Genomic DNA, 26,987 nt, shown 5'->3' with positions numbered 1-26,987 from the left:
ACATCCTCGGGGGTTACAAACCCTTCGTTTCGTGGTGGGCATCCCTGTGGACAGCAGTACTGGTGGTCAGGGAAGATGGGGCTTCTGTGTACAGGCGAACGGCCCTAGTCGTCTGGTCAAGGACATCCTGGGACAGTGTCTCAGCAGGAGAGGAATACGAGGGATGCTGTTTTCCTGGGTCCTTTGCATGTCACTGTAGACTTCTGTCTGGGTCACCTGTGTCCACCTGGGTCACCCATCCATTTACTGGGGCTCCATGGTCCTTGCGCCCTGAGGTCCAGCTGGTGGCTCTCCCCAGGACCTCCCTTGCTTCCCAGCAGTTGCACAGCTGTGAGGTCACATCAGCAAGGTGAGCTGAAGGGCCAGCGGCAATGGGGAGACCTGCCCCTCCACTGACCCCCAGAGCCTCGGGGGGGCCACTTCAGCCTCTCCCTGCTCTGTGGCCACCTTTAATCCGGAAGCAGTAGGGAAGGGATTCTGGGACATGTTGTTCCAGCTGACCTGGGTTACGTGTAATGCTTCTGGGAAGGGGATACCGGCATGGGCTGTTCATGAAGATGAATGGAAGAAAACAGACTCGTTTTTCTACGCACACAAAGTCTTAAAAACACATGCAAAGCTCTAATATTGAAGGCAGAGTGCTTGGCAATGAAACTACGAAGAGCAAGGAGACAATTACGTTACGATGAGGCTAGGGGCTCCTTCACAGGGAGTGGGGTGTGGCAACAGGGATGGGGGACCCAGGGGCATGCCTGGGAGCTCGCAGCATTCCATTTCTAGGACAGCCTTACTTTGTGATGAATCACCGAATTGTTCTTGTGGGGGCACTTCTCTGTACGTGTCTTGTATTCCCCCGCAGAAAAATGTTTCAAGAAAACTGAACCTGGGTCTAAGGGGCCCCACCTCCCAGGATTTCCACAACTTCCTCCCAGCCCCCAGCCCCCCAGGTCAAAACTGCCTTCTGTGAATTCGGTTGTGCAGTCATCCCTGAGGATGGGCAACCCCCAGCTGGCGTTCCTCGCTCTGGGTCTCCTGCACACCCAGACCCCTGGCGCAGAGCCTGCACTGCACCCACAGAGCTCGGGAGCAATGAGACATGGGGTCCCGCCGGAGGCAGCGATGAAGAAATGCAGCCCAGAGCCCAAACAGCCCCCCCGAGGGGGAAGTTTCCCTTGCGAAATCTGCCCCTTTCCTTCTGCAGTTTTTCTTACCAGCCCCCACCTACAGAGACGCCCAGTGTCCCAGGGAACAGGACAGCCAGGCTGCGGCGACGTCCTCGGAGTCCTGGCCTCCGCAGCCCCAGCATCCCGCTGCCCAGCCCTCCTGAGGCTCAGCCTCCAGCCTGGTGGGAGCGACACCCCACCCGGCCGGGTGTTCCTCATCACGGCGCCTGTCTCATCGCAGGCTGGTCACTTGTCTCCCCGCTGGCTGTGTGACCTCATGTGCAGGGGGGCTGCCCGCCACGTGGATGCTGTGGGAGGGAGGACCGTCGGCCTCCCGCTCCCCGGCCTCCCATCTCCCACGGCCCCACGGCCCTTCCCTGGCAGGACCAGCTTCCACAGACATCTACAGCCTGTGCTCAAGGGGTCTGGCCGGAGGGACACGTTTTCGCTTTGTGGGAAACCACCCTGGAGGGGGAGGGCAGGACAGGGAGGCAGGAGAGGTGCTGAGCCCCACCCCTCACCCGGTTTGGGGTTCCCAGGAGTAGATGGCTTGGGGTGGGGGCGCTGTCGGCCCTGATGGAGCCAGACCCTGAAGCTCCTCCCCCGAGGAGGGTCACTGTCCTGACCTCGCCCTCACCTTCCCGTTGGGGACTCCTCTGATCTTGCAGCTTTTAGTTCCTGAGAGACAGACTCCCCGGGGGAAGCTGCCCCGCCAACCCAGACATGTTCCTGCTGCTGCTGACGGTGGCGCTGCTCTGGCGGCGGGAGGGGGCTGAGGGCTGGGGCGGGTCCCCCCGGGGTTACAAGCTGCGAGTGCAGGAGTCCGTGACGGTGCAGGAGGGCCTGTGCGTGCACGTGCCCTGCGATTTCTCCTACCCCCGGGATGGCTGGACTGACTCTACCCCGACTTATGGCTACTGGTTCCGGGAAGCGGCTGATACATTCCATGATGCTCCCGTGGCCACAAACAACCCAGGCCGTAAAGTGCAGGAGGAGACCCAGGGCCGATTCCACCTCTTAGGGGACCCCGGTTTCCACAACTGCTCCCTGGACATCACAGATGTCAGGAAGACAGACGAAGGAAAATACCAGTTTCGGGTAGAGAAAGGGAATGATGTGAGATATACTTACCTCTCTCCCCTGCTCTCCGTGCATGTGACGGGTAAGGAGCCTCCGGGGGGGCCCCAGGGAGTTGACAGGGGGTCCCGGGGCAGGCGGGGGTGGGGCACGCCCTCCTGGGTGGGGTTGGGGTAACATGTTGGGGCTCAGAGGGAGGAGCTGGGCCAACGCCCGAGTTCCTCTCAGGGTCACAGGCACCCAGGCCCCTCCTTCTGACCCATGGGGACCCCTCTCCTCACCAGCCCTGACCCACACGCCCCAGCTCCTCATCCCAGAGACCCTGCAGGGTGGCCACCCCCAGAACCTGACCTGCTCTGTGCCCTGGGCCTGTGAGAGGGGCGCGCCCCCCATCTTCTCCTGGACGTCAGCCGCCCTCACCCTCCTGGACTCCCGGACTCCCCACTCCTCAACCATCACCCTAACTCCGCGGCCTCAGGACCACGGCACCAATCTCACCTGTCAGGTGTCCCTGACTGAGAGCAGAGTGACCACAGCGAGGACTGTCCACCTCAATGTGTCCTGTGAGAGCTGGGCCAGGATGCCTGGGTCCCTGAGGGGGTCCTGAGGGCAGTGGAGATGTGGGTTCAGGGACTCATATAAGGGGTGCTGGGTTCCACCCTTTCCCCACTTACACAGCTCCTGGGGACAGAGGGCCAGTGCCCACCCAGCCCTCTCCACTGACTTGATCTGCGTCTCTCTGCCCCAGACCCTCCACAGAACTTGACGGTGACTGCCTTCCCAGGAAACAGTACAGGTAGGAAGCAGCCCCCTCCCGGGGTCTAGGGGCGGGGCAGGGTCCCTGACTCATCTTGGCCTCACCAGTGACCAGGCCCCTGTGGCTGAGTCTGGAGGTCCCCGTCAGCCCCGACGGCCTCTGTAAGCAGCTGTCCCTGTGGGCCCCCCACCACCCTGACTCTGCACCCCCTATGACCTCCCAGGGAGAGCAGGCAGCACTCACACGCAGGGCCTCCGAGCTCACCCACAGGGTGAGCCATCCCCTGACAACCCCTCCTGCCCCATCGTTTTATTTCCCTAACAATCGCTTACTGTGTAAGTGCTGTTGAGCAGCCAATACACTCATGTGGGCAAACATCCAAACTGCACAGCCCAGCCCGTCCTCAGGTGCCCGTCCCCTGGGGGGTGACCCGGGTCCACAGGCTGCGCCGGGCCCTGGTCTGCTCTCCTAGAGGGTCTAAGGGTCCTCTGGGGGGGGGGGGGTGCCGGCGGTCCTGTTCTCTCTGTGACTGTGGCGTGTCCTCCGCCCGGATGGATCCTGATTCTGTCCGCAGTCTCTACTACTTGAGACCATGGAGCTCAGTTTACTCTACCAACAAGAACGCTCTGCAATCAATCATCTCAGATCCACTTTCTGATGTGTGTGTGTGTGTGTGTGTGTGTCAAGCTGAGAGATACGGCCAAATTGTTCTGCGTGGAGGGTTGTCAAGTGGACATTCCCACCAGCAAGAGACCAAAGTGTCCCTTTTTCCTGCCCTTCAACCTACATCTGCGCGTCTGTCCCCCTCTTCCCAGCTGTTTCTGTATCCTTCCGCTTTTTCTAGATCTGTTTCTCTCTCTGATCCTCTGCCTCTTTTTCTCCAGTAGCCACAGCCCTGGTGAATGGTTCGTCCCTATCAGTCCCAGAGGACCAGCCCTTGCACCTGGTCTGTGTCGTCATCGACAGCAACCCCCCTGCCAGTGTGACCTGGGCCCGAGGGAGCCTGACCTTGAGCCCCTCACAGCCCTGGAACCCCGGGGTGCTGGAGCTGCCTCGGGTGCAGAGCAAAGACGAAGGGGAGTTCACTTGCAGAGCTCAGAATGCCATGGGCTCCCTGCATATGTCCTTGAGCCTCTCCCTGCCCAGTGAGTGCCCCGTGGATCGGAGAGGGGCTGGAGGTTGGGGAGAAGAGCACACCCCGCAGTCCAGCCAGCAGCCCTCTGAGCCCCGATTTCCCTGGGACCCAGAGTGTCAGCGCCCCCCTCCAGCCGGCTCAGGGCTGTAGCGAGGGCTGGGAGGGGCAGTGGGAGGAGGGAGGTCTCAGCAGGGAAGGCCTGGGTGTCTGCACGGGTGGGTAGGGCCCCCCGTCGCTTCGCAGGGCTGGGATGAGGGCAAGGCAAGTGAAGCACTCACCGTGGGCACAAAATTTAAGAAAAGCCAAAGAAACCTCAGCAATCAAGAGAAATAATGTCACAATGTCGCATTTTTTAAAAACTAAAGATGAATGCAATATAAATGCCATGGTGAACAAAATATCCCTATTTTCAATAAGGTCAGGCTGCAGACCAGCTCCCGCGGGCCTCCCTTTCCTGGCTCTAATGTCCCCGAACCCCAGGCCCCAGTCCTTTGAGGCCAGCGGGGGACGTGGTGGTGCCAGGGAGGGCTGGGGCACGGCACCTGAAGTCTGGGGGCCTACACAGAGTGGGAGGAGAAGGTACCCAGTCCTTGGAGGGGAACCAACAGGAATCCAATCCACCTGCAGGAAGCGAGGGGCCTGTCTCAGGCATGATGCTGGGAGCAGTGTGGGGCGCGGCCGCCACAGCTCTACTCTTCCTGGCCTTCGGCTTCATCACCCTCATGTGAGCTTTGACCCCTGGGAGGGAGGTGGAGCTCTGGGGTGGGGATGGCAGACGGGCCCCGGAACGGAGGGATCTGGGTGGGTCGTGGGCCCTGAAGCAAGACCAGGAAGGAGGCCCCTGACACCTGCGTGCGTTGGTCACGGACGTCTGGCCCCACCGTCCAGGAAGGCAAAGTCTGTGTTCTCAACCCTGGGGTCTCTGGGATGGGACCTCCCCTTTCCTACCTCAGTCACCCCTCCAGCCCCTTAAGAGAATAGAGGAGTCGGGGGCCACAGCATCCTGAACTGGCCAGATTGAAGGGCTCTCTGCTCTCTTCACTCAGAGTGAGGTCCTGCAGGAAGAAAGTGACAAGGCCAGCAGTGGACGTGGGGGTTCTGGGCATGGGGAATGCAAAGGCCATCACAAGGTCAGTCTCTCAGGTAAGTGATCTGGGCATCTCAATATCCAGCATCCTGCCTGGACACCTCCCCCAGGATGGCCCCTTGGATTGCTCCACTCAGTACGGCCAAAGATGCTCTCATCTCCCCCTGCAAGACGCATTCCCCATCTTGCTGACTTCCCTGCATCCCCCTTCTCTTTCTTTCAGGCCAGGCACAGAGGAGTCACCTTCTCTCTGTCTCCCCTTTCTTCTCCTGCAGCCCCAGATTCACCATGTCTGGCCCATTTTTCTTCCTAAAAACAGCTAGTATTGGTCCGCCTCTCTCCATCTCGACCCCCATCATTGCTGAGGATTCAGGAACTCCTTCCTGGATCCCCTCATCTCCCTGCTTCCCCCCTCCCTTGCCCTTCACCCAATGGTCATCTAAAAGCCATCACTGTCCAGTTCCTCCGCATTGGCATATCTGTTTGTCCCCCGGTCTAGAGCAGAGGCTGGCAAACTTTTTCTATCAAGGGCCATATAGTAAATATGTTTGCCTTAGTGAGCCACACAGTCTGTTGCAGCCACTCAGCTCTGCTGTGGTAGCATGAAGACAGCCACAGACCACATGTAAATGAATGACCATGGCCATGTTCCAATAAAGCTTTATTTACAAACACAGGTTGTGGGCCAGATCTGACCCACCCATTGTGGTCTGTGAATTCCTGACCTAGAAAATAATGCCCCAATTCTTCAGCCTGCTGCCCTGCCTATTCTGGCCTCTTAAGCACCTACCTCTCCAAAACAGTGGGATTAGGGTGAGTTGAGGGAGGCACTCAACTCAAATGCAAAATTTAAGGGGGGCACCAAAAAAATCTCAGTAATTGAGATAATGTTTTAATCCACTCTTTAAAAAAAAAAGATTAATGCAAAAAGTCCATTTGAGCAAAATACCAAAAATATAAACAATGACAGGTTAGGAGACAGGTTAGTTAAAAATTGTTTAAGATCATAACTTAGTCAAGAGAAATTGTCAAATGAAAATGAGAGATGCAGAGAAATAGACTTTAAAACTATTCTCTCTGTATTTGGTTCCAGTAAAACCAGGAAAGTAAAATCATTATAAATTCTGGTTTGGGTATAAGTAAAATCTTTAAACAAAGTAATGATTTTTTAAAATGCACAATACTTTTCAAATTTGCAATGATGTTTAAAATAGTTAGTGTTCTGAAAAACATTGACCACTAAAAATACATAAAAACAGTATGTCAACTATATTTCAGTTAAAAACTTTTTAAATTTAAAAATACATTAAAACATATATATAGGGGCACAATTTTTTTCTTCTGCCTCAGGCTCCAGTTGGTTCAGTAGGGAATTCTTTTCTTTTATTATGATATTATTGATACACACTCTTATGAAGGTTTCACATGAAAAACAGTGTGGTTACTGCAATCACTCACATTATCAAGTTCCCCCCCACACCTCATTGCAGTCACTGTCCATCAGTGTAGTAAGATGCCACAGAGTCACTATTTGTCTTCTCTGTGCTGCACTGTCTTCCCCATGACCCCCCCACACCATGTGTACTAATCATAGTACCTCTCAATCCCCTTCTCCCTCCCTCCTCACCTGCCCTCCCACGCTCCTCCCCTTTGGTAACTGCTTGTCCCTTCTTGGAGTCTGTGAGTCTGCTGTTGTTTTGTTCCTTCAGTTTTGCTCCATTGTTATACTCCACAAATGAAGGAAATCATTTGATACTTGTCTTTCTCCGCCTGGCTTATTTCACTGAGCATCATACCCTCTAGCTCCATCCATGTTGTTGCAAATGGTAGGATTTGTTTTCTTTTTATGGCTGAATAGTATTCCATTGTGTATATGTACCACCTTTTCTTTAGCCATTCATCTACTGATGGACACTTAGGTTGCTTCCATATCTTGGCTATTGTAAATAGTGCTGCGATAAACATAGGGGTGCATCTGTCTTTTTGAATCTGAGAACTTACATTCTTTGGGTAAATTCCTAGGAGTGGGATTCCTGGGTCAAATTGTATTTATATTTTTAGTTTTTTGAGGAACCTCCATACTGCTTTCCACAATGGCTGAACTAGCTTACATTCAGAAGGGCATTCTTACTAATAATGGGTTTATTTACATTTTTAGTATTGAATTTTCTATGGAATTTTTTTGTAATCATTTTGATTTTTAAAATCTTGCATTAAAATATTATTTATCTGAATTACTGAGATTTTTGCCACCTTACTTATTTTGCACTCACCCTAACCCCAGGCCCACTCTCCAGTCCACTTACTGCCACCTCCCCGCCTCCCACTCTTTACTCCATCCGCATTGACTCCTTATTGTCATCAACCAGAACAAGGTCATTTGTGCCTCTGGGTCTTCGCATGAGCTGTTCCTACCTCTTCAAATGCTCTTCCCTCCTCTTTTCCACTTATTCGTTCCTGTTCGGCCTTCATGCTACATGCAAATGTCACACTTTCCATGTATTTATTGTATTCAGAGTGTGCCTGGGAGCCTTTGGAGAGTCTGGAGCCGCAGAGTAACAGGCACCTATCTTTCATTCATTCAGGAAATGTCCTTGAGCACCTCCTACACATGGCAGCACTGTATGTGCCAGAGACCCACCTATGAAAACAATTTTTATATCTTGGGCTCAATGCAGTTTTATTCTAGACAGAGGGATATAACCAAACCAATTAAACAAACAACCAAACCACACTTAAGTGAATAGAATGTGAAAGATAGACGCGTCCTTTGGGGAAAACTTAGGACATAGAGAAGAGAAAGTGCTGGGAGATGGCTTGTGGAGGTTTTCTTTACTATTTACTGTGGCTAAAACACATAGCATAAGCTCACCACCTGAACCGCTTTGAAGTGTACAGTTGTGCAACAGATTTCCAGAATGCTGTCATCTTACGAAACCGAAGTGCTTTTGTACCCATTGAACAACAACTCCCACTTCCCCCTGTCACCCCAAACCCTGGCAGCCACTGTCCTTACTTTCTGTTTTTCTGTAAATGGACTCATGCAGTATTTGTCTCTTTGTGGCTGGCTTATTTAACTTAGCATCATGTCCTCAAGGTTCATCCATGTTGTAGCACGTGACAGGATTTCCTTCTTCTTAAAGGCTGAGTAGAATAATATGTGGTATGTAGACACCACCTTTTCTTTTTGAATATATTCATCTGTTGATGGACATTTGGGTCACCCCCAGCTCTTGGCTATTATAAATAATGCTGCAATGAACATGGATGTAAATATCTCTTCAAGATCCTGCTTTCAATTCTTTGGATAAATACTCAAATGGAATTGCTGGATCATATGGTAGCTCTATTTTTCATTTTTTTGAGGAACCACCATACTGTTTTCCACAGTGGCTGCACCATTTTTATATTCCCACCAACAGTGCACAAAGTTTCCTTTTCTCCACATTCTCACCAACACTTGTTACTTTTTTTTTATAGTGGCCATCCTAATAGGTGTGAGGTGGTAGCTCAAAAACACCCTAATAGATAGTTTTTATTTGCATTCTCTAATGATTAGTGATGCTGAGCATCTATCCATATGCTTCCTGGTCATTTGTATATCTATCTTCTTTGGAGAAATGTCTAATTCAAGTTCTTGACCCATTTTTTAACTGGATTATTTGTTTTATTGTTATGGAGTTGTAGGAGTTCTTTATGTATTCTGGATACTAACCCCTCATCAGATATATGATTTGCAAATATTCTTTTCCATCCTGTAGGTTGGCTTGTGTTTTTTGTGAGTGAAGGAAGCTCACGAATTTGCAGTTTGAATGTGTGATCAAAGAGCTCTCTGGGCAGAGGGAACAGCAGGTGCAAATGCACAGAAACAGGACACTGACCAGTGAGTGGAAGACCAATAAAGAAATCCGTGTGATTAGACAGAGGGAGGCAAGGGCCAGCAAGCAGGAGAAGTTTGGAGAAGTCTGCATGTGTAAATCATGTCAGCACACGTAGTCCACTGTGGTCATTTGGAGACTTATGAGCAGAAGAAGGACATGATCCAGCTTTCATGTCTTGGGGTCTCTCTGGCTGCTGGGTGCAGAAGAGACTGTGTTTGTCAGGGAAAGTGGGAGAGGAGGCTGGTGAGACATTCCAGGCAGGAGGTGATGGTAGCTGGAACTGGGATGGCACAGGGCGGGGCATGATTGGATTCTATCTAGATGAATTTTGAAGTTAAGGCTAATGGGAATTGCTAATGGACTAAGAGTGGGATATGAGTGACAGAAAGGAGTCTGGGATGCCTCCTAGATGTTTGCCCTGAGCAGCTGGAAGAATGGAGGCTTGGATCATTGTGGTTCAGAACACATTGTAGGAGGGAGAGATTTGGGGGAGAAGTTCCACTTGAATATGTTCTTTGGTGTGCATTTTGGACAAGGGAATGGAGGTTTCAAGTTTACTGTCATGTCAGAGTCTGCGTACAGTTCAAGAGAGGTCAGGATTTAGGAGCCATCAGCCCAGAGACGATGCAAAACAAAGCTGGAGAAGGAAAGAGTCCAGGGCTATTCTGATATTTACGAGTCAGGGAAATGGACGGCAACCCCAAGGGGGTGCCAGCGTATCCATGCACCCGGAAAAGTGTGATGCCTTGTTCTTAAGTAAAGAAGGGCTTGCATTTGGGGAAGGCATGCAACTGAGCTGCCAGCTGCTGCAAAGTTCAGAGAGGCGAGGACTGAAAGATGACCATTTGCTAAGCAGTGGTCTTGATAAAGCAGTGTTGGAAAGCAGCTGTCTGTGTGTGTGTGTCCATGAATTTTAACTTGAATGATCAGGGAGAAAGGGAGGAACAAAAACATGAATAATCCTGTTGAAGCATTCTCTTGTCAAGGGCGGCAGCAAAGAAGGGAAGCCCCAGCAAAGAAGATTCAAACCAACGAAGAAATATACCATGTTCATGGATTGGAAGACACAACATTGTTACTCTCTCCTGAGTCTGTCTTAGTTTTCTATTGTGGCTCTAATGATATGCCACAAATTTAATGGCTTCCGATAATGTAAATGTGTTATCTTACAGTTCCAGAGGTCACAACTACAAAATGGGCTTTGCTGGGGCTAAAGTCAAGGCATTGGCAGGTAGGGCTGAGTTTCTTCTGGAGACCCGAGGGAGGAGTGCATGTTCTTACCTTCTCCATCTTCTCGAGGCCACCTGTGTTCCTTGGTTTGTGGGCCCTTCCTCTGTGTTCAAGTCGGGAAGCATAGTATCTTCAATTCTCACTCTGCCCCCTTTCGCTTGCAAAGACCCTTGTGATTCCATTGAGCACATTCAAATAATACAGAATAACTTACTCATCTCAATATCCTTAACTTGAATCCATCTGTAAAGTCCGTATTGCCAGGTAAGGTAACACATTTACAGGTTCCCCTATTCTGCCTATCAAAGGGACATAATTTCCTTGACTGACTTGCCCTCCCACCAAACTGTGAGCTTCCCAAGGGTAGGTGCCATGCCTGAGTCAAGGCCCTGTTATTCCCTCTCACTTAGCCAGTTCTGTCCATCATAGCACAATTCACAATTAGATATTTGTTTGTTTCACTCATTTATTTTTTTGCCACCTCCCTCAATTAAAGAATAAGCTGTATGAGGTCAGGACCTATGTCTTCTGTATCCACCACAGTATATCCAGCACCTGGCTCAGGGGCTCACACACAGGAGGCCTCAATAAGATCCCGGGCTTTGGGGTCATAAAGGACCAGACTGGATCCTGGTTTCTCCAGGAATTTTGAGCACATTGCTTGGTTCAGTCTCAATTCTCATATCAATAAAGTATAGACAGTAATAATGTTTTCCTTATGGGGTTGTTGTGGAAGTTAATGAGATTACTAAGCACCAAACAGTGTGCTCACTAAGTAGTAAATATTCAAGGAAAGCATGAATAAAGATCTCAACAAAATTCTGTATGGGATGAATGGATAAAGGAATTAAAGGGCTTCCCTCCTGGACACTCTGCGTTCTCTTGTCCCCACTCTTCTGCTCTGACTCCCTTTTCTCTTTCTCCACTCAGGGTCCCCTAATTGAATCCTGGGCATGTAGCCTCACAGAGGCTCTCCCAGATGTGGCTGCCACCTCCTCAGTGGAGGAAGAAGAGATCCATTATGCATCTCTCAGCTTTCGTGAAGCAGAGCCTTGGAAACCTCAGGTACAAGAGGGCACCAGTGTGGAATACTCAGAGGTCAAGATCCACAAGTGAGAAACTGCTGAGACTCAGCCTTGGCTTGAGGGATCACAACCCCTGTGGGGAAAAGAAAAAGTCAGGGACTAATTCCTATAGAACCAACCCCCACCCCCCACACCACCAGGTAATGAGTATACACATACAGTGAAGATAACACAGGCTTTAGAACCAAGGAGTTTTGGGTTTGAGTCACATTCTGCTCTCCCCATACTAAGTAAGTGAGAGATCAAACCCCTGTGCCTCAGTTTCCTGCTCTGTGCAACAGTGATGAGAAGCCCGACCTGAAAATTTGTGGTGAGAATGATAGGAGTGAAATCCTATCAGGATGCCTGGAACCAAGTGTACACAGAACACATGCTGGATCCCTGTGTTTTGAACAGAAATATCCTACTGGAAATTTTTCCTAATTCTGGAGATGACCAGCATCAGACCTTTGTCCTTGCACATTGAAATCTTTCCTCCTGGAATGCCCTACAACCAGGCCCTCATCTTCCTATCTTTGAAAGCCAAGCTCAAGAGATAGACTTATAGCTTGAGAGGAAAGTCAAGCAATAGCTCATCTCCCTTTATAGATATAAACAAACAAATGAGGAAAGTTCCCAAATGATCATGTGACCATCTAATGAATGAAACATGATCCCCAAATTCACCTACAGCACCCAAATGGAGAAAGTTGTCTATCACAGCAATCATTCCTTAAAGTAGCCATAATGAAAGGACACCAAAAATTGGATGAAGCATTAAAAATTCCCCAAAACTGGACCACAGCCCATTTGTAACAGCCCTAAAAGACATTAAATACTGAGGAATGATTTTTCAAAATGTGATACTTACCTGCTGAAAAAGACAGCATATTGCTAAGAGAAATTAAAGAAGATTTAGATGAATGAAGAAATATACCATGTTCATGGATTGGAAGATACAACATTGTTAAGATGTTGGTTTTCTCCATATTAATTAAAAGTAATTCTGGTCAGCAGATGTATATATATATTCAGTCGAATAGCACCAAATCTATTTAATTGGGAAAGGAAGGACTTTTTAACAAATGGTGGTAGAGCAAGTGGATCAAGTTTTGGAAAAAATGAACCTTGACCTCTTTTGCACATCTATTTATGTAATCTATTCTCACATCTATTTCTCACATGTATATATGTAATTTTTACATACTAAAAATTAGTCTGAGTTGATTTAAAAACCTAAAAGTAAAAGCCAAAACTATAAAGCTTTATTGTGCTTGTCCAGTATGGTAGCCACTAGCCACACACGGCTATTGAGCACTTGGAATGTGCTACACTTAGTATTGCAAAAAAGAAGGTAACATATCTTATTAATCATTTTTAATATCGGTCACATTTCTGATCTATCAGGTTAAATAGAATCGTATCAAAAGCAATTGCAACAGTTTCATTTGACTTCTTTTTATTGTGGCTACTAAATTTTTTAAATTACACATTTGGCTTGCATGCTGTTTCTATTGGGTAGCATTGTCCTAGAAGGAAACCAGGAGAATGTCTGTGGGTACACAAAGGTTTCTTAAAGGACATCCAAAGTAATCATCCGCACACTGATAAAATTGTCTATTATATAACATAATGAGGAACAGTGATCAGTGGCTTTCCTGGCTCCCCACTTGGTTTCCTCTCTCCTCCCACCCTGAGCCTGAGATGGCCAATGAGGACGGGAACATAAAACTTTGGCAAGGTCGTCTGGGTTTTTGGAGGTGGACTCAACAGGCAGAGGGAGCCTAGGAGAAGGACTTACGGTGATTCTGGGGGCACCTGGGAGGGGATCACACCTGCTCTTCTAAAATCCATCTGTTCTGCACGTGGAATATTCTGTTAGGACACGTTCATATCCCCATATCACTGCCACCAGGCACGCCTGGAAAGGATGAGGCGGCGGAGCATCGCTGACGTCCCTACTAAGTGCTCTCCGAAGTGAAATCCCCCGTGTGGCATGTGCAGACCCTGCAGCCTGGAGTCCCCACCCTGGGCACATTCCTTATAGAAACTCGAGGACCCCAAGTGGTACAGAATGTGTTTCCAGCTGAATTCTGCACAATACCTACGGAATTATTACCCCTGATTTGCTGACACGGTCCTCGTGGCTTTGAGGGGTTCTGGAGCCTGTGGGTTTCATTTCTCTGGAGAACCCTGACTGCTGTACTGGGAGTTCAAACCACCCCAAGAGACTCCCCAGCCTAGGTGCTCACCATCAGTTTCCTAAACCCAAGTTTAATATTCAGGGCAAGTGCCCCCTCTCCCTACACACACCTGTCTCCACGACGTCCTTAGAGTTAACCTTTACAGATTTAGTTGGGACCCAATAGCAAACATCCACAGGATCGTTTTCTGTGGCTGAGTAAAAAATGCCTTAAGTCTGGCATCACCATCACTCAGAGAGCTAGGCCAAGGAGGTGGGGCCTGGGACAAGGGCTGGCGGTTACCATCGCAAACCTTCACCACTAACATCATGAAGAACTTCTCACAGCCCTGATTCTCTCTGAACAAGGACCAGGGTCCCCATGACCATCTCCCTTCGGTGGCCGTGTAGCTTGGCCCCAGGGGCGGCCCCTCCAAGGGCAGACAGAAAGCCACGCCCCCTCTCTTCCATCTGAGTTCCCGCACTCCCTGGGAAAAAAACTCATCCCTTCCCAGGACAAAGGTCCCCTTGTAAGTGACATGGAGTGCCACTCCCCAGCCCCACCCAGGGCACCTTCTGGGCTCGAACAGAGCCCACCCCACCCCAGGAGGTGAGCCCAGAGATTCATGCATAGTTTCAGGAGGCAGCTCTCTCTTCTGAGACTGCCGGGTGTCCTTGCTGGGCCCAAACTGGGCCTTGGAGTCTGACCACGGCTTGTTTCCTTAAAAACAATTGAACACTTGTAAGACCTCCTGGGCCATATGCCTGGCACCTGGCCTGAGTGAGGGTCTGTGCCAGGTGCTCCCAAGGGTCCTGTGAAATGCAGAGTACTGACCGCTATGCAGATGAGAAAACAGGCTCAGAGAGGTTATGCAGCTGTCCAACGTCTCACCAGCACACCCCTTGGCCATACTGTTTGCAGGTAAGAGCATTCCTTGAGGACTTTTGTTTTTTGCTGCAAGAGAGTCGGTAAATGACACAGTCTCAGGGACAAGATAGGCACAGGTGAGGAGATGAAGGATGAGGGACCCCAGCCCATTTCTTTGGGGCTGGTTGTTTATTCATTTGTTTTTTTGCCAAAAATTAAAAAAATAATAACTTTTTAAAAATTGAAGCAAAATTTGCCTATAATGAAATACACAGATCTTAGATGTACAACTCAATGCATTTTGCCAAATGTGTACACACATGTATAGCCGACACTCCAATCAGAGACAGCAGTTTTCCATCACACCGGAAAGATCTGGGTGCCCCCCTCCCAGAAATCTTTCAGACCTAAAAGCCTCTCTTCTGATTCCTGTCACCAAAGACCTTCTTTCCATGTCCTTGAATTTTATATAATTGGAATGATATAAATTGGCAGAATTATAGAATTCAAGTTATATAATTGAAATAGAAATGTATTAATCATAATATTAGGTAATATTATAATTAGTTATATAATACATAATTGAAACTATATAACTTCATAAATCATTTACACTATAAATTATATAGTTGGTTAACATAATTGGAATCAGCCAGTATGTACTCTTGTGTGGGGTTTTTTCCATCACTATTGCGTTTTTTGAGAGTCGTCCATGCCGCTGTGGGTATCAGGATTTTGTTCCTTTTTACTGCTGAGTGGGATTCCATTTTTATGTTCATGCACGTTGGGTTTGTTTCCAGCGTGGGGACAGATTTACGAGTAAAGCTGCTGCAAACGTATCTGTACACAACTGTGTTGAGGCGTGTTTTCCCTTCTCTCAAGCGCTGGGGGGCAGGGCTGAGGTGGAGAGAATCGGGTCAGGGTCACCTGTTGGGAGCTTGGGGGTCTCTGGGTCCTCCCCATGGAGACCAGGACCCAGTAGGCAGCTAGACGGATGGATGGTGAGGAGCTCAGGAGGGGGTAGGGACTGGAGCACAGTGGGAAGCATCATGGAGCCCAGCAATCCTGATAAGGATTGTCTGCTGTTGTGGGTTGAATTGTGTCCCCCCAAAGAGAGATATTCAGGTCCTAACCCCCAGAATCTACCTGTGAATGTGACTGCCTTGGGGCAGAGGGTCTTTGTGATGTAATCAAGTTAATATGAGGTCAGAAGGTATTGGGGGACCTTATATTCAGTGACTGGTGTCCTTACACAAGGAGGGACATTTGGACGCAGACACATGTAGGGAAGAAGGCCAAATGCCGCAGGAGGCAGAGGCTGGAGTGACGCTGCCACTAGCCAAGGACTGCTGACGACCCACAGCTGCAGGTCATCAGCAGTCCTTCTGAGGGAAGAAGTCACATAGACCTGAGGAGGAGGGTCTTCCGGCAGCCTTCAGGGCGCGTGGCCCCGCTGACACCCTGTTTGGTCTTCCAGCCTCCACAGCTGGGTGAAAAGAAACTCCTGCTGTTTAGCCACCCAATTTGTGGCTGTTTGTCACAGCAGCCCGCGGGAACTAGTACATTCTCCTCGCCTAGCTTCCCCCTGAGGGATCAGCCCGATCCCCGTCCCAGAGGAGGCCCCGGCGAGCTGCCCAAAAGGCCAGCAAGTGGAGGGACCAGGCCTAGTGCAGGCAGGCAGCCCTGGTGCCACAAGGGGGTCTTGGTCAGTGGGCCCCGCGGGAGAGTTTGCCTAGAGCCAGGCCCTTGTCGTCGCTGCTCTGTGAGCAAACAGCCAAGCAGCTCCCAAGGGCCGGGACGGCCGCAGCTGCTAGGCTGCCCGAAGATGCGGACGAAGGCGTTTCTCTTTCTTCCTCTGTCTTTTCTCTTGCTGTTCTTTCCTTTTCCTTCCCTCCCTCCCTCCCTCCCTTCCTTCCCTCTTTCTTTCTTTTATTGTAACTGCCAGGGAGATGAATAAATTTGCTTAGATATTTTGGGGCACATCCATGAAGACAGTTCAGAAAAAAAAAAGCCCCAGATATGCTATTATGGGGTCTGAACTAACTTCAATTTTATTGTTTTTTCTTTTCCTGATCACAAAAACAATGTACACTTTATGAGGGGGGAAAAAAGACTTTGGAACATGAGTAAAGTGCAAAGAAGGAAACTGAGAGAGAGCACTGTTAATAGTTAACAAACATTTTCCACAATTTTTGTACAGGTATGTATGTGTATGTGTGTATATATATATATGCCTACATATATGTGTACACATATAACTGTAGAAAACATACATACTGTGCATATTATATCTATATTAATCAATTAATCTATGCTTTTAATAACTGTGATCCTATCAGATGCAGCTTCACGTTACACATTTCCAGGCATCTTTCCCCAGCGTGGATTCTAATGATGACAGATTAGCTCAACATGTGCATTTATTACTGGGCATTTATAGGTTGTTCCGACTCCCTGTCACTGGCAATGCTGAGATGGTCATCTTCGCAGCATCTCTGATGGTTCCACAGGGTCAGGTTAAGAAAATGAAGTTAAAGCACAATTGCTGGTGGGGAAAAGGCTTTGGGGTTAGAACCCAGATCTCTAAGCATGACCCGCCCCAGCCTGCATCCCACTGGCCAGCTCTGATTGGCAAATGGCGTGGCCAATAACCATGCTGCCCCTGATGTCATGTCATTCCCCCCAGGTCCTAAGTGGCATCTCCAGACTTTCTCCAGAACCTTCTGTCTCCCAGCCTCAGTGTGGCTGGACTGGTTCCCCCTCTCAGCTGCCCCTCCAGTTAGACCCTGGGCCCTTTCCAGCGTAGCTCGTCCCCAAGGGGACTCCCAGCCCTTCCCCATCTCCCCCTCACCTCTTTGCTCATCCGATCCTGTCTGCCTGGTCTTAGGCGGATGCTCACGCAGCCTGGTTTGCCTGTGGAGAGACATCAGGGAAGAAGTCGCATCTCAGGTCTATAGGAAAAGAGAATGCAGGACAATCCTGGGGAGCTGAGGTACCTCAGGCCCTCCCCCTGGGAGCCCTCAGGGGTAGGAGGCGATGAACCCAGGGCGTAGTCTCTACACTGAAAGTCCTCAACTTTCCTCAGACCTTTTAGTATTTCTGATTTCTTGAGGTCACTGGGGGAAGATGTCATGGGACAGGGGTGGGGGAGGGAGAAGAGGAGGGTGTACCTGGGGAAGGAGTTCACACTCCTTGGCCAAACTACTGGTGATAATAATAATAATAATAATAATAATAATAATAATAATAATGTATTTCACAACTATTATATGCCAGGTGCTATGGTAGATGATTTATAGAAATTGTCTTGAACCCTCCGAACAGTTACACAAGGCAGATACTTCAACTCCATTTTCAGAATGAAGAAACAGGAGCTCAGAGAGGTGAAGTTACTTAGCCAAAAATCACACACCAAGCAAATGACAGAGGCCAATATTCTAAACCTGGACCCTCTGACTCCTGGGCCGCTCCCCTCATGCCCGACTGGAGACCTCAGACTGTGGAGAACATGGCACCTCTAAGGGGACTGGGTCCGGGGAGATGTTGCCATTCATTCCTCTCTGTGAAGAAGGGTTACGCCTGGCGAGAGGCTTGTTCTAAGATGAGGAAGGGATAACCCAGATCTCCTGGAGAAACCCTGAAATTCCCTAGAGCTTATCACCACCAGTTTGGAATTGTACGTTAAATAATGATGACGATCTTAACAACAGCACCTAAGATTCTATCAAGTGCTCGTTATGTGCCAAGCCTTGTCGCAGCTCTTTATCAGTAATACCTGACTTCATCGCCATAGCGGATATCCCCGTGAGGTCAGTACCAGCCTTACTCCCATTTTACAGACGGCAAACTAGAGCACAAATGGGCTAATTTGCCTAAGGTCACATTGACGGCCTATTCTGCAAGCTTCTTGGAATAGACACCATGTAATGATAACAAACAGGCTCAATACCAAAACTTAAAAAACGATGCACTTTCTAAAATGTACACCAGCATCACCACGAGTGCCACCGCCAGAAGGAACGTCATCACCGTTGTCAACCACAGTCACCACCGTGACCGTCAGAACCACTGCCACCAGCGTCACCAATTGCCGTGGTTACCATCGCTGCCATCTCTCTCTTCGCGGCCATTTTTAACACCCACTTCAGCAGCTCTCAGCGGGGGCAGTCTTGCCCCAGTAATGCCTGGAGTCATTTTTGGTCCTCTAAACTGGAGGCGACAGTGGTTGTTGCCATGGGAGAGCTGCCCCTCACCATCACCGGGACAGTCACCAGACCCAGCGCTGAGGTGGAGAAGCTCTGGTCTCCTCTGTGCCGAGAGCTGTTAGCCCCTCGTCCTGCGAGGTGTGTGTGTGGCCCGCACACCACCCTTCAGGGCAGGGGTGACCCTTCACATCCTCCAGTGGGACTGCCAGGCCCTGAGAGGGGCCATGATCTGCTCGAGGTTGCCCAGCCAGCTAAGGCAGAGCTGGGATTTGAACCCAGATTTTAATTATCCATCAGCCCACTATTCCCCTGCAGGGCTGTCGTCTGCTACCTGTCTCTCCACCTCACTTGGTTACGAGAGACTGCCTTGGCCCGACGCGCGCTGGATGCTTGACACACACCCCTCGTCGGTCCACGGAAAAGTCACTGGCTGACCCGACTGCCATTTACAGGCGCAGCTGACTCCTAACCCTCCCTCCCTCCTACGGGCTTCTGGGCCTCCAGACCTGTCTGTCTGCCTGAGACCATTCCTGACAAGCCACCTCCTGCTTCAGCTCTGCTCCCCCCTCTCAACGGAGTGCTGCCTCTCGAGTCCCAGCTCCCAGCCAGCACCCCACCCTTGACCCTGGGCCATGGCACCTGGTGGAGAGATGGCTGATCAGGGCATAGATCAGGATTCCGCAAACGTAGAGGCTTCCCAGGACCGTCATCGTGATGAGGAACACCACCAAGGGTCCCGAGATGGAGAAACCTCTGCTAACAGCAGGGATGTGCCCTGGAAGGAAGGACACGTGGGGGTCAGCACCGCCGTGCACTCGTCCACACGTCTGTTTTTCAAAGATTTATCAGCACCTGCTATGTGCAGAGCGCTGTGCCAGGAACTAGGGATTCGGCAGTGAATAAAACAAGCTTCCTGCCCCCATGGGGCTGACATCCTAGCGGGGAAGTGGACAGTCGACAAATAAGCAAAGATCTGTCTAATGTCACTGCAGGCAGCAATACGCGCTCCAAAAGAGAACACACCCATGTGAAGGGGTAGAAGGTGACCGCGTAGGGGGTGCTGGTTACCCAGGGTCATTAGTTCATCACACAGATACTCACTGAGCACTAACTATGTGCCAGGTGCTGTGTTGAGCACTGGAGACAAACGGTGAGCAAATTGCTTGAACAGCTTCTGTTCTCCCAAAGCTCACTGCCCGGCAGGGTAGAAAGGTGTGAACGGACCATGGAAGAAATGCAGCACGTCTAGGTGCTGGAATAACTGTCTCCCGCCCACATCCAGGGTCTGCCTGCGGCTTTCTCTGGGACAAGTCGGGCGAATGGCTTCTTGGGCAACTGTCTGATTTCACTCTGGCAGCAACCCTGCCCTGTAGGGACCCTTATTGTCCCAGCACTACAGCTGGGAGACTGAGGCTCACAGAGGTGAAGCTGCTTGTCACTGGTGCATGCAGACGGGCAGGGACAGAACTGGGATTTTAACCTAGGTCACCGGGACTCAGAGTCCCTGCTTTTCATTGCCACCCATGTCTGCTCTCCCACTGAGCATGTCAGTCTCTCTCCTTGACACAGAAGATTGGATGTGCATTTGCTGCAAAGGTGCTTTTCCATTTACAAATTCATTTCCAAGCCAAATTTCAGATGCCACATCCATGACAGATCTCTGCTTCCCCCACCCCGCCTCCCCTCTCACCTGCTGGCTTTCTGGTCTTGGAGGCAGGCCAGTGGAGCAGTCGAGGCCATAGGCCCTGTGGTCAGACCCCCAGGGGTTAAATTCTGCCTCCTCTGCTGATTAGAACTGGAAACTCGAATCAAGCGCTCAAACCCCCCACCGCTCAGTTTTCTCGCCGGAAGCGTGAAGTGATGCTAACAACAGTCGCTGCTCAGGGGAGGGCCACTGGGGGTCACACAGGATGGACCGGTGGCTGGCACACAGTAACGGCTCAGTAAATGTTGGCTGACCTGACCTCCCTGGAACTCACCCTGACTCTGATTTGAGGACTTGGGGCTTCTTGGAGGAGGCAGCTTTGGACTCTGGCCACAGAAGTTAGGAGCGTTCCACCTAGCTGTGGTAGGCATGGCCCTGCAAGGTGGAGATGGCACCCCTGATGATGGGCACTGCCCTGGCAAAGGCATGGAGGCGGGAGGATTTGGGGAGTGTGAGCCCCAGAGGGGGAGTGGCTGCACTCACTGGGCGCCTGGATCAGGACCTCCCTGTACAGGGTCAGCTGGACCACGGGGTTCTCCAGGACGCATCTGTATCTGCCCATCTGCTCCCAGGTCAGATTCAGGAGGGTGATGTTTTTCTCCAAGAAGCTCAACAGGGAGCCATTGTGGCTCCAGTAGTACTTGGGTCTTGGTTCAGAAGTGGCAGTACACTCCATCTGGACCTGGGAGCCGAGCTCAGCAGTCACGATGCCCCTTAAGGCTGTGGGGGTGCTCCATAGCTGCGCACTGTCCGGCCCATCTGCAAAGACATCGGGAGACCCAGAGCTATGTTTCTGACCCTCAGGGCCCCACAGTTCCCTCCACCCACACGAAGTCCTCCCCAAACCAGGAGGTGCCCTCTCTCTGCACCCAAGCCGATCCCGAGACCTACCCCAGGCACCGACAGCTGTGCAAACAATGACAGTAATAATAACGCCTTCCATTATCAAGTGCCTCTTACAGGCCAGCCCCACGGTAGCTCTTTTCAGCATCATAGAGCAGGTGCAGGCGGACTGCTTGCCAGGCACTGTTCTAACCCCTTTACGTGTTCACAACAGCTTGCTTTATTCCAACCTGTGGGACCGATTCTATGATCAATCCATTTTGCAGATGGAGAAGTTGAGACTCCGAAGAGAGGATTAGGGATTTAATAATCCCCTACTGACCTACGAAAGAGCTGAGCAAGTCCCCCTATGGGCAGGTAGAATTTTCCTCAACAGCTGCTACCCTTGGGTCCTGGGTCTTGGCTGCAAACCTCCGGCCAGTAAGCAGCATATGGAGGTCAGAAGTTGCTCACTCTGTGATGATGGCTTTCCTGGACCCATCACCACAGCCTGCAGTTAGGAAATCGGACTCACTGCAGAGTGGTTCCAGATGTAGATGTTAATATGCTACTAGACCTCACCAGTGAGGATGGCCAACATCGAAAAGACAACAAATGCTGGCGAGGATGTGGAGAAAAGGGAACCCTCCTCCACTGCTGGTACGAAATGTAAACTAGTTCAACCATTGTGGAAAGCAATATGGAGGTTCCTCAAAAAATACAAATACCATTTGACCTGGGAATCCCACTCCAAGGAATTTACCCAAAGAAAACAACTTCTCAGATTCAAAAAGACAGATGCACCCCCATGTTTACAGCAGCACCATTTACAATAGCCAAGATATGGAAGCAACCTAAGTGTCCATCAGTAGATGAATGGATAAAGAAGATGTGGTACATATACACCATGGAATATTATTCAGCCATAAGAAGAAAACAAATCCTACCATTTGCAACAACATGGATGGAGCTGGAGGGTATTATGCTCAGTGAAATGAGTCAGGCGGAGAAAGACAAGTACCAAATGATTTCACTCATTTGTGGAGCATAACAATGGAGCTGAAGAAACAAAATAGCAGCAAACTCACAGACTCCAAAGAAGGGACTAGTGGTTACCAAAGGGGATGAGGGGGGGAGGGAGGGAGAAGGGGATTGTGGGGGTATCATGATTGGTGCACATGGTGTATGGGAAGAGTGTAGCTCAGAGAAGACAAATAGGGCCTCTGTGGCATCTTACTACACTGATGGGCAGTGACTGCAGTGGGGTATGGGGGCGACTCGATAATAAGGGTGAATGTAATAACCACATTGCTATGCTTGTGAAACCTTCATAAGAGGGTGTATCAATGATACCTTAATAAAAAAAATGATACTAGACGTGTGATTTTCCCCAGTGGAAAGATTGAAAGGGTTTGATACATGTGAACCATTCTGGAACATTTGAAGACTCTGAATTTTATTGGATTTATAAGTTCAACGTCTTTGATTCACAAGACCTATTTGCAAATTTGAGGAGGACTTGCTGGGTTGCAAACTTGACATGGCAGGCAGTCAGAGGGTTTTAAATATGAGAAAGCATGAAATGTGTAATTTAGCTTTTAAGTGGAACCATCCATTTAAAGGAGTGTGTTGGTTCAGTCTGAGTAAACAAAAAAGTGAAGGTGGTTTTAGTAAATTTAGGAGAACAGATCCATGAAATAATATGAATTTTTATCAATAAAAAATTCAATGAATTGAACTTGAAGACTCAAGGGAAAGTTGGGTTTTGAAACCTTAATAAATTGAATGTCAAATGTAAGCACAATTGGTTGACAGCAGTCCCCTCTTTACACCAAAGCCAATTCTCAACAGTCACTTCACACTATTTCTAATCTAAGAATCAGAGATGAGGGTCCCCATTGTAAACTGGGCGCATTGTGGTTCTGAGCAGCGAGGGTGGTTCTAAAGTTCAGAACCCTGGGATTCGAACCCAGACCGAGCTGGCTGCAGGCAGACTCACGATGCTTCCTCTCACGTTCTGCCTTCCTAACGTCACGTCCTGGGAAAGCCCAGAGCCCACCCGGCTTGACTCCCAGACCCCAGATGACTCACAAGCCACATCCAGAAAGATCACGTCACTTCTCTGAACGATCTCTGGGATGCTCTCTATTGAGCAGTGAAGTTCCTTGTCATGGCGACTGACCCTGAGGATGACGAGCGTCTTGCCGTCCGGGGAGATGGTCATCCGGTCATTGCTGGACACTGGAATGTAATTCACATACCACTTGATGTTGGTGCCGTTGGTGTGGCAGAAGGCGGCCACGGGGTCCATGTCTTCCCCTACGGATGTGGTGTTGGCCCAGATGACAGGATCTCTCTCCAGTTCTGGGGGAAGTGGGGAAACAAAGATTAGGGGTGGGGTCTGCCTTCCCGAGCTCTGCTCTCTCCAAGGGGGGTTTTGGCACAGGTTGGTGTTTTAAGATGGAGTCTGGAGTCTGGGAAGGAGCTGAGAGAGACAGAGGAGTGGGGAGCAGCCACGAGCTGCTGAGATCGGCACTGCACCGGCCCATCGTTCGTGACATCTGCTGCAATAATGGTGAGTTCTCAGCATGGGCATGGGGCCTAATGATGGTTTCTGAACCCCCAAGCCAGGACATTGCCATCCAAGGGGCCGTGGGTAGAACTCACAGTGACGTGGCACCTGGATTCTCCATAATTGCTCCCATTATCTCATTCACTTTACAAATACTCCCTCCAGCCTTACGACAGACCACAGTGGAACGTACTGCCCCCATTCTACGGGAGAAGAAACAGGCTCACAGAGCAAAGACGGAGGCCCAGGGCCATGCAGGGTATATGGACTCAGAGGTCAACACAGGACTTCCAGTCTTCAAAATCCACATTTTTCCCCCAGCCCTGTGGCACCCCAGGAGCTGTCTGTAGGAGACAGAATTCCAAGATGGCCCCATGAACTCTGTCTACCCCATGGTGTTATTCCCCATATGCCCTCCCCTCAAATGTGGGTGGGACCCTTGACTTTCTCCTACAGAGAAGGCCTGTCATTTCCATCCATCATCACTTATGCTACATAAAACCCCTTCCGAGCAAAGCAGAGAGCAAGGTACTTTGGCTGATCGTGAAGATGCAAACGGCCACCACGTGGGATGCCTCTGGGCAGAGTCCCACTAAGAGCGCAGCCCCGGCCAGTACTGTAGGAGTCCCAGAGCACAGGACCCAGCTGAGCCATGCCCAGACTCGGACCCGCAGAAACCACGTCCAGTGGGCATTGTTGCCAGTTGCTATTTCTTAGGCGGCAGGAGATAGCGGATACACAGACAGTGACACCGCAGCCCTTGAAGTTAGGAAGCCACCATCGCTTTGGGAGAAGCTGGACAACCATTTGCCAAGGCTCCTACTTCCATCTGGAAGTGGGTGAGAGACTCGGACAATATGACCTCCAAGGAATCCCCCTCCCAAAGCCCCCCGACCCTCCCTGTGGTTGGGAAACAGGGCAACCTGCCAACTCACCACGAACCTCCAACCAGCCCGTTGCTCTGTGGGTCCCGTTGCCACTGTCCACCCGCACGGTGTAGTTCCCTGCATCCTGCAGCTCGGTGCTCTTGAACACCAGGTCGCCCTTCCTGGTTACATTCTGCCGGCTACTGAACACAGGCCCAGTCTGCCAGGAATCAGACGGAGGCCTGTAGCTGACGATCATGTTGTCCACACTGTCTTCAGCACCCCGGTGCCAGCTGTATTCCCGAACATTCTCAGGGACGTTCTCAAGGGTCAGGAGGCTCCGATATCCCTTGACCCCTATAAGCGAGTCTGGAATGATGGAGAGTTGACCAGAGGCCTGGCGGCTCCCCCAGGCCAGCAGACTGGCTAAAGAAGACAAAGGGAGAGGTTGATTTACACCACTGAGGCAACTATGCACAGATACCCGTGAACATGGCCAGGGTTCCTGGCTCCTGAGAGATCCCCGGCCAGCTCCCCCCTGTTCATGCCCTCAGCCCCACCCTTGTCCATTCTTTTCTCATCCTCTTCTAGCCTGGCCTCCTCCCTGGGCACTTGGCCTCCATTTCACCCTCACGTGACAGTTATGTGGATCCTTGTAAAGCCCCGACTGTGACCTTGCTCTCCCCCTGCTCCAGTACCTTCCCTGGCTCCCTGGCACTGTCATAAAGTTCCAACTCTGCATGACTTATGAGGCACTCTAAGAGAACGCTGGTCTTCATGATTCACCTAGCCTTCCTTGAGATCATGGCTGCTACCCCATCACCCCACATACTTCCTCCTTCCTTCCTTCATACATGCCTTCATTCATGTAGTCATTCATCAGAAGACACGGCATCCACACTGTGTGCCCCCATAATACATGTACCTCTCTCCATGACACTGCCTCCTGACTTCAGGCTTTCACATATGCTGTTCCTCATTTCTAGCACACTGATCCCTGCTCCTCCCTCCCCTTCTCCAACCTCCTTGTTGACTCACTTCTCATCCTTCAGTTCTCAGCTTTGATGTCTCCTCCTCCCCAGCCTGGATCAGGCGGCCCCTGGGGCTCCCCCAGCCTCCCTGGGCCCCCCTTCATCCCAGTACCCACCACTCTGGGTTGGGGGAGTGTGGTGACAGGTCTGCATTTCTCACTGGACTGTGAGCCCCAGGAGGGCTGTCCTGATCACCACCGTGTCCCTAGTACCCCTGAGCACAGGGCAGAACCCAGTGGGACTGCCCAGCGTGATCATCTGGGCAGATAAAATTCCCCCAAGACTGTCTACACCTGTTTTTGATTTAGCGTCTAAATTCCATGGAGTAGATATGAACGGGGCAGGATCTGTTATCACCTGGGACACAGGCAGGCGTTCACTGCTCTGTGACCCCTAGACCTAGGCACCATGGAAGAGGCCAAGATACCTGAGACCCCAGCTCCAGGCCTCCAGGTGTGCACACTGGAGGTGTCTGAGAACAGGACACCTGGCAGCCAGGGAAGCTTGACAGCGGTGCTTGTCAGGCGGGTGCAGAGGGTCCTGGGGAAAGCGAGGGGCTGGGAAGGAGTCCCCAGGAAGGGTGGGGGAGGGGATCAGGACCGATGGGGCACCTGGAGGAGGTGACTGCAGGCAGGTGAGGGTGGGGTCCAGGTTCATCACTCCTGGGTGGATAGAGACAGACACTGCGTGTGGGGTGGGGGAGGGGGTGCCCAAGTGTGTGAGCTCACGAGCGTCCTGGTGACGGCCGTGCTCCCGTCCCGTCTCCCCCTCCTCTTCCCGAAAGTTCGGCTCTCTCTTACCCACGAGGACCAGCTCCTTCCAGAGGCTGCTTCTTGGCCCACAAATGTCCATGAGCTGCAAGCTCCTCCCCGGGGGGGGGTCTCTCCAGGGAGCAGGCAGCCTCCTCTGCCCGTCTCAGGCCCTGCTCTGCCACCAGGGAGACTGAACCGCAGGGCGGGATCGGTGGGAGGCGGTGCTCTGGGAGGCGGGTCTTATCTTTATGACTCTATGTTGCCTTTACCCTACTCTGCATACATATATTCTGTCCAGGTAACCACAAAAACAGGGGCTTACCTGTAGGAAAACCAGAAAATGCTGAAAAAACACCACAAAATCAAGATTCAGACTCTCTGAACATGTGTCCCGTTTTTATTTTACCTTTGCAGTGTGGCTCCCAAGTTTTAAATTGCCTTGTCCCATTTGACAACGGGCCGCGGCCCACCTCCACGACAGCGCATTCTAAGGATGCCGCCTGTCATCGCGTCCTGCTCCGCGTGGCCATTCGAAGGGCTGCGGGGCATGAATGAGCTCATGTGTCTGAACCAAAACGTACGGAACTCCC

At 50.7% G+C, this 26,987-nt stretch overlaps 2 protein-coding genes across 6 annotated transcripts; one reads left to right on the top strand and one right to left on the bottom strand.

Annotated features, from left to right (window-relative positions):
* Nucleotides 1-1,470: 1,470 nt before the first annotated feature.
* LOC108404293 (sialic acid-binding Ig-like lectin 8) lies at nt 1,471-12,833 on the top strand. 4 transcript variants are annotated; one of them, XM_037026024.2, is made up of 7 exons: nt 1,471-2,325; nt 2,525-2,803; nt 2,989-3,036; nt 3,885-4,142; nt 4,760-4,856; nt 5,179-5,275; nt 11,261-12,833. In XM_037026024.2, the coding sequence occupies exons 1-7, from the start codon at nt 1,887-1,889 to the stop codon at nt 11,444-11,446; spliced, it is 1,404 nt and encodes a 467-aa protein (XP_036881919.2). In that variant the 5' UTR covers nt 1,471-1,886; the 3' UTR covers nt 11,447-12,833. The 4 variants fall into 4 exon arrangements, with proteins under 4 accessions (XP_036881919.2, XP_036881921.2, XP_036881918.2 ...); XM_037026026.2 differs by having other exon boundaries at nt 3,882-4,142; nt 5,179-5,262; XM_037026023.2 differs by having other exon boundaries at nt 3,882-4,142.
* Nucleotides 12,834-16,440: 3,607 nt separating this feature from the next.
* On the bottom strand, nt 16,441-26,587 carry CEACAM18 (CEA cell adhesion molecule 18). Of its 2 annotated transcripts, none has more exons than XM_037025652.2 (7): nt 26,446-26,587; nt 24,684-25,040; nt 23,268-23,540; nt 20,838-21,113; nt 19,289-19,424; nt 17,296-17,357; nt 16,441-16,939 (listed from the first exon to the last, which is right to left on the bottom strand). In XM_037025652.2, exons 1-7 carry the CDS (start codon nt 26,495-26,497, stop codon nt 16,923-16,925), a joined length of 1,173 nt encoding a protein of 390 aa, XP_036881547.2. In that variant the 5' UTR covers nt 26,498-26,587; the 3' UTR covers nt 16,441-16,922. The 2 variants fall into 2 exon arrangements, with proteins under 2 accessions (XP_036881547.2, XP_036881548.2); XM_037025653.2 differs by having other exon boundaries at nt 16,442-16,989.
* Between the last annotated feature and the right edge of the window lie 400 nt (nt 26,588-26,987).

This window comes from Manis javanica, chromosome 17 (genome assembly GCF_040802235.1).
Source record: "Manis javanica isolate MJ-LG chromosome 17, MJ_LKY, whole genome shotgun sequence".
Taxonomy (NCBI): domain Eukaryota; kingdom Metazoa; phylum Chordata; class Mammalia; order Pholidota; family Manidae; genus Manis; species Manis javanica.
This window is presented reverse-complemented; position numbering and strand designations above follow the sequence as displayed.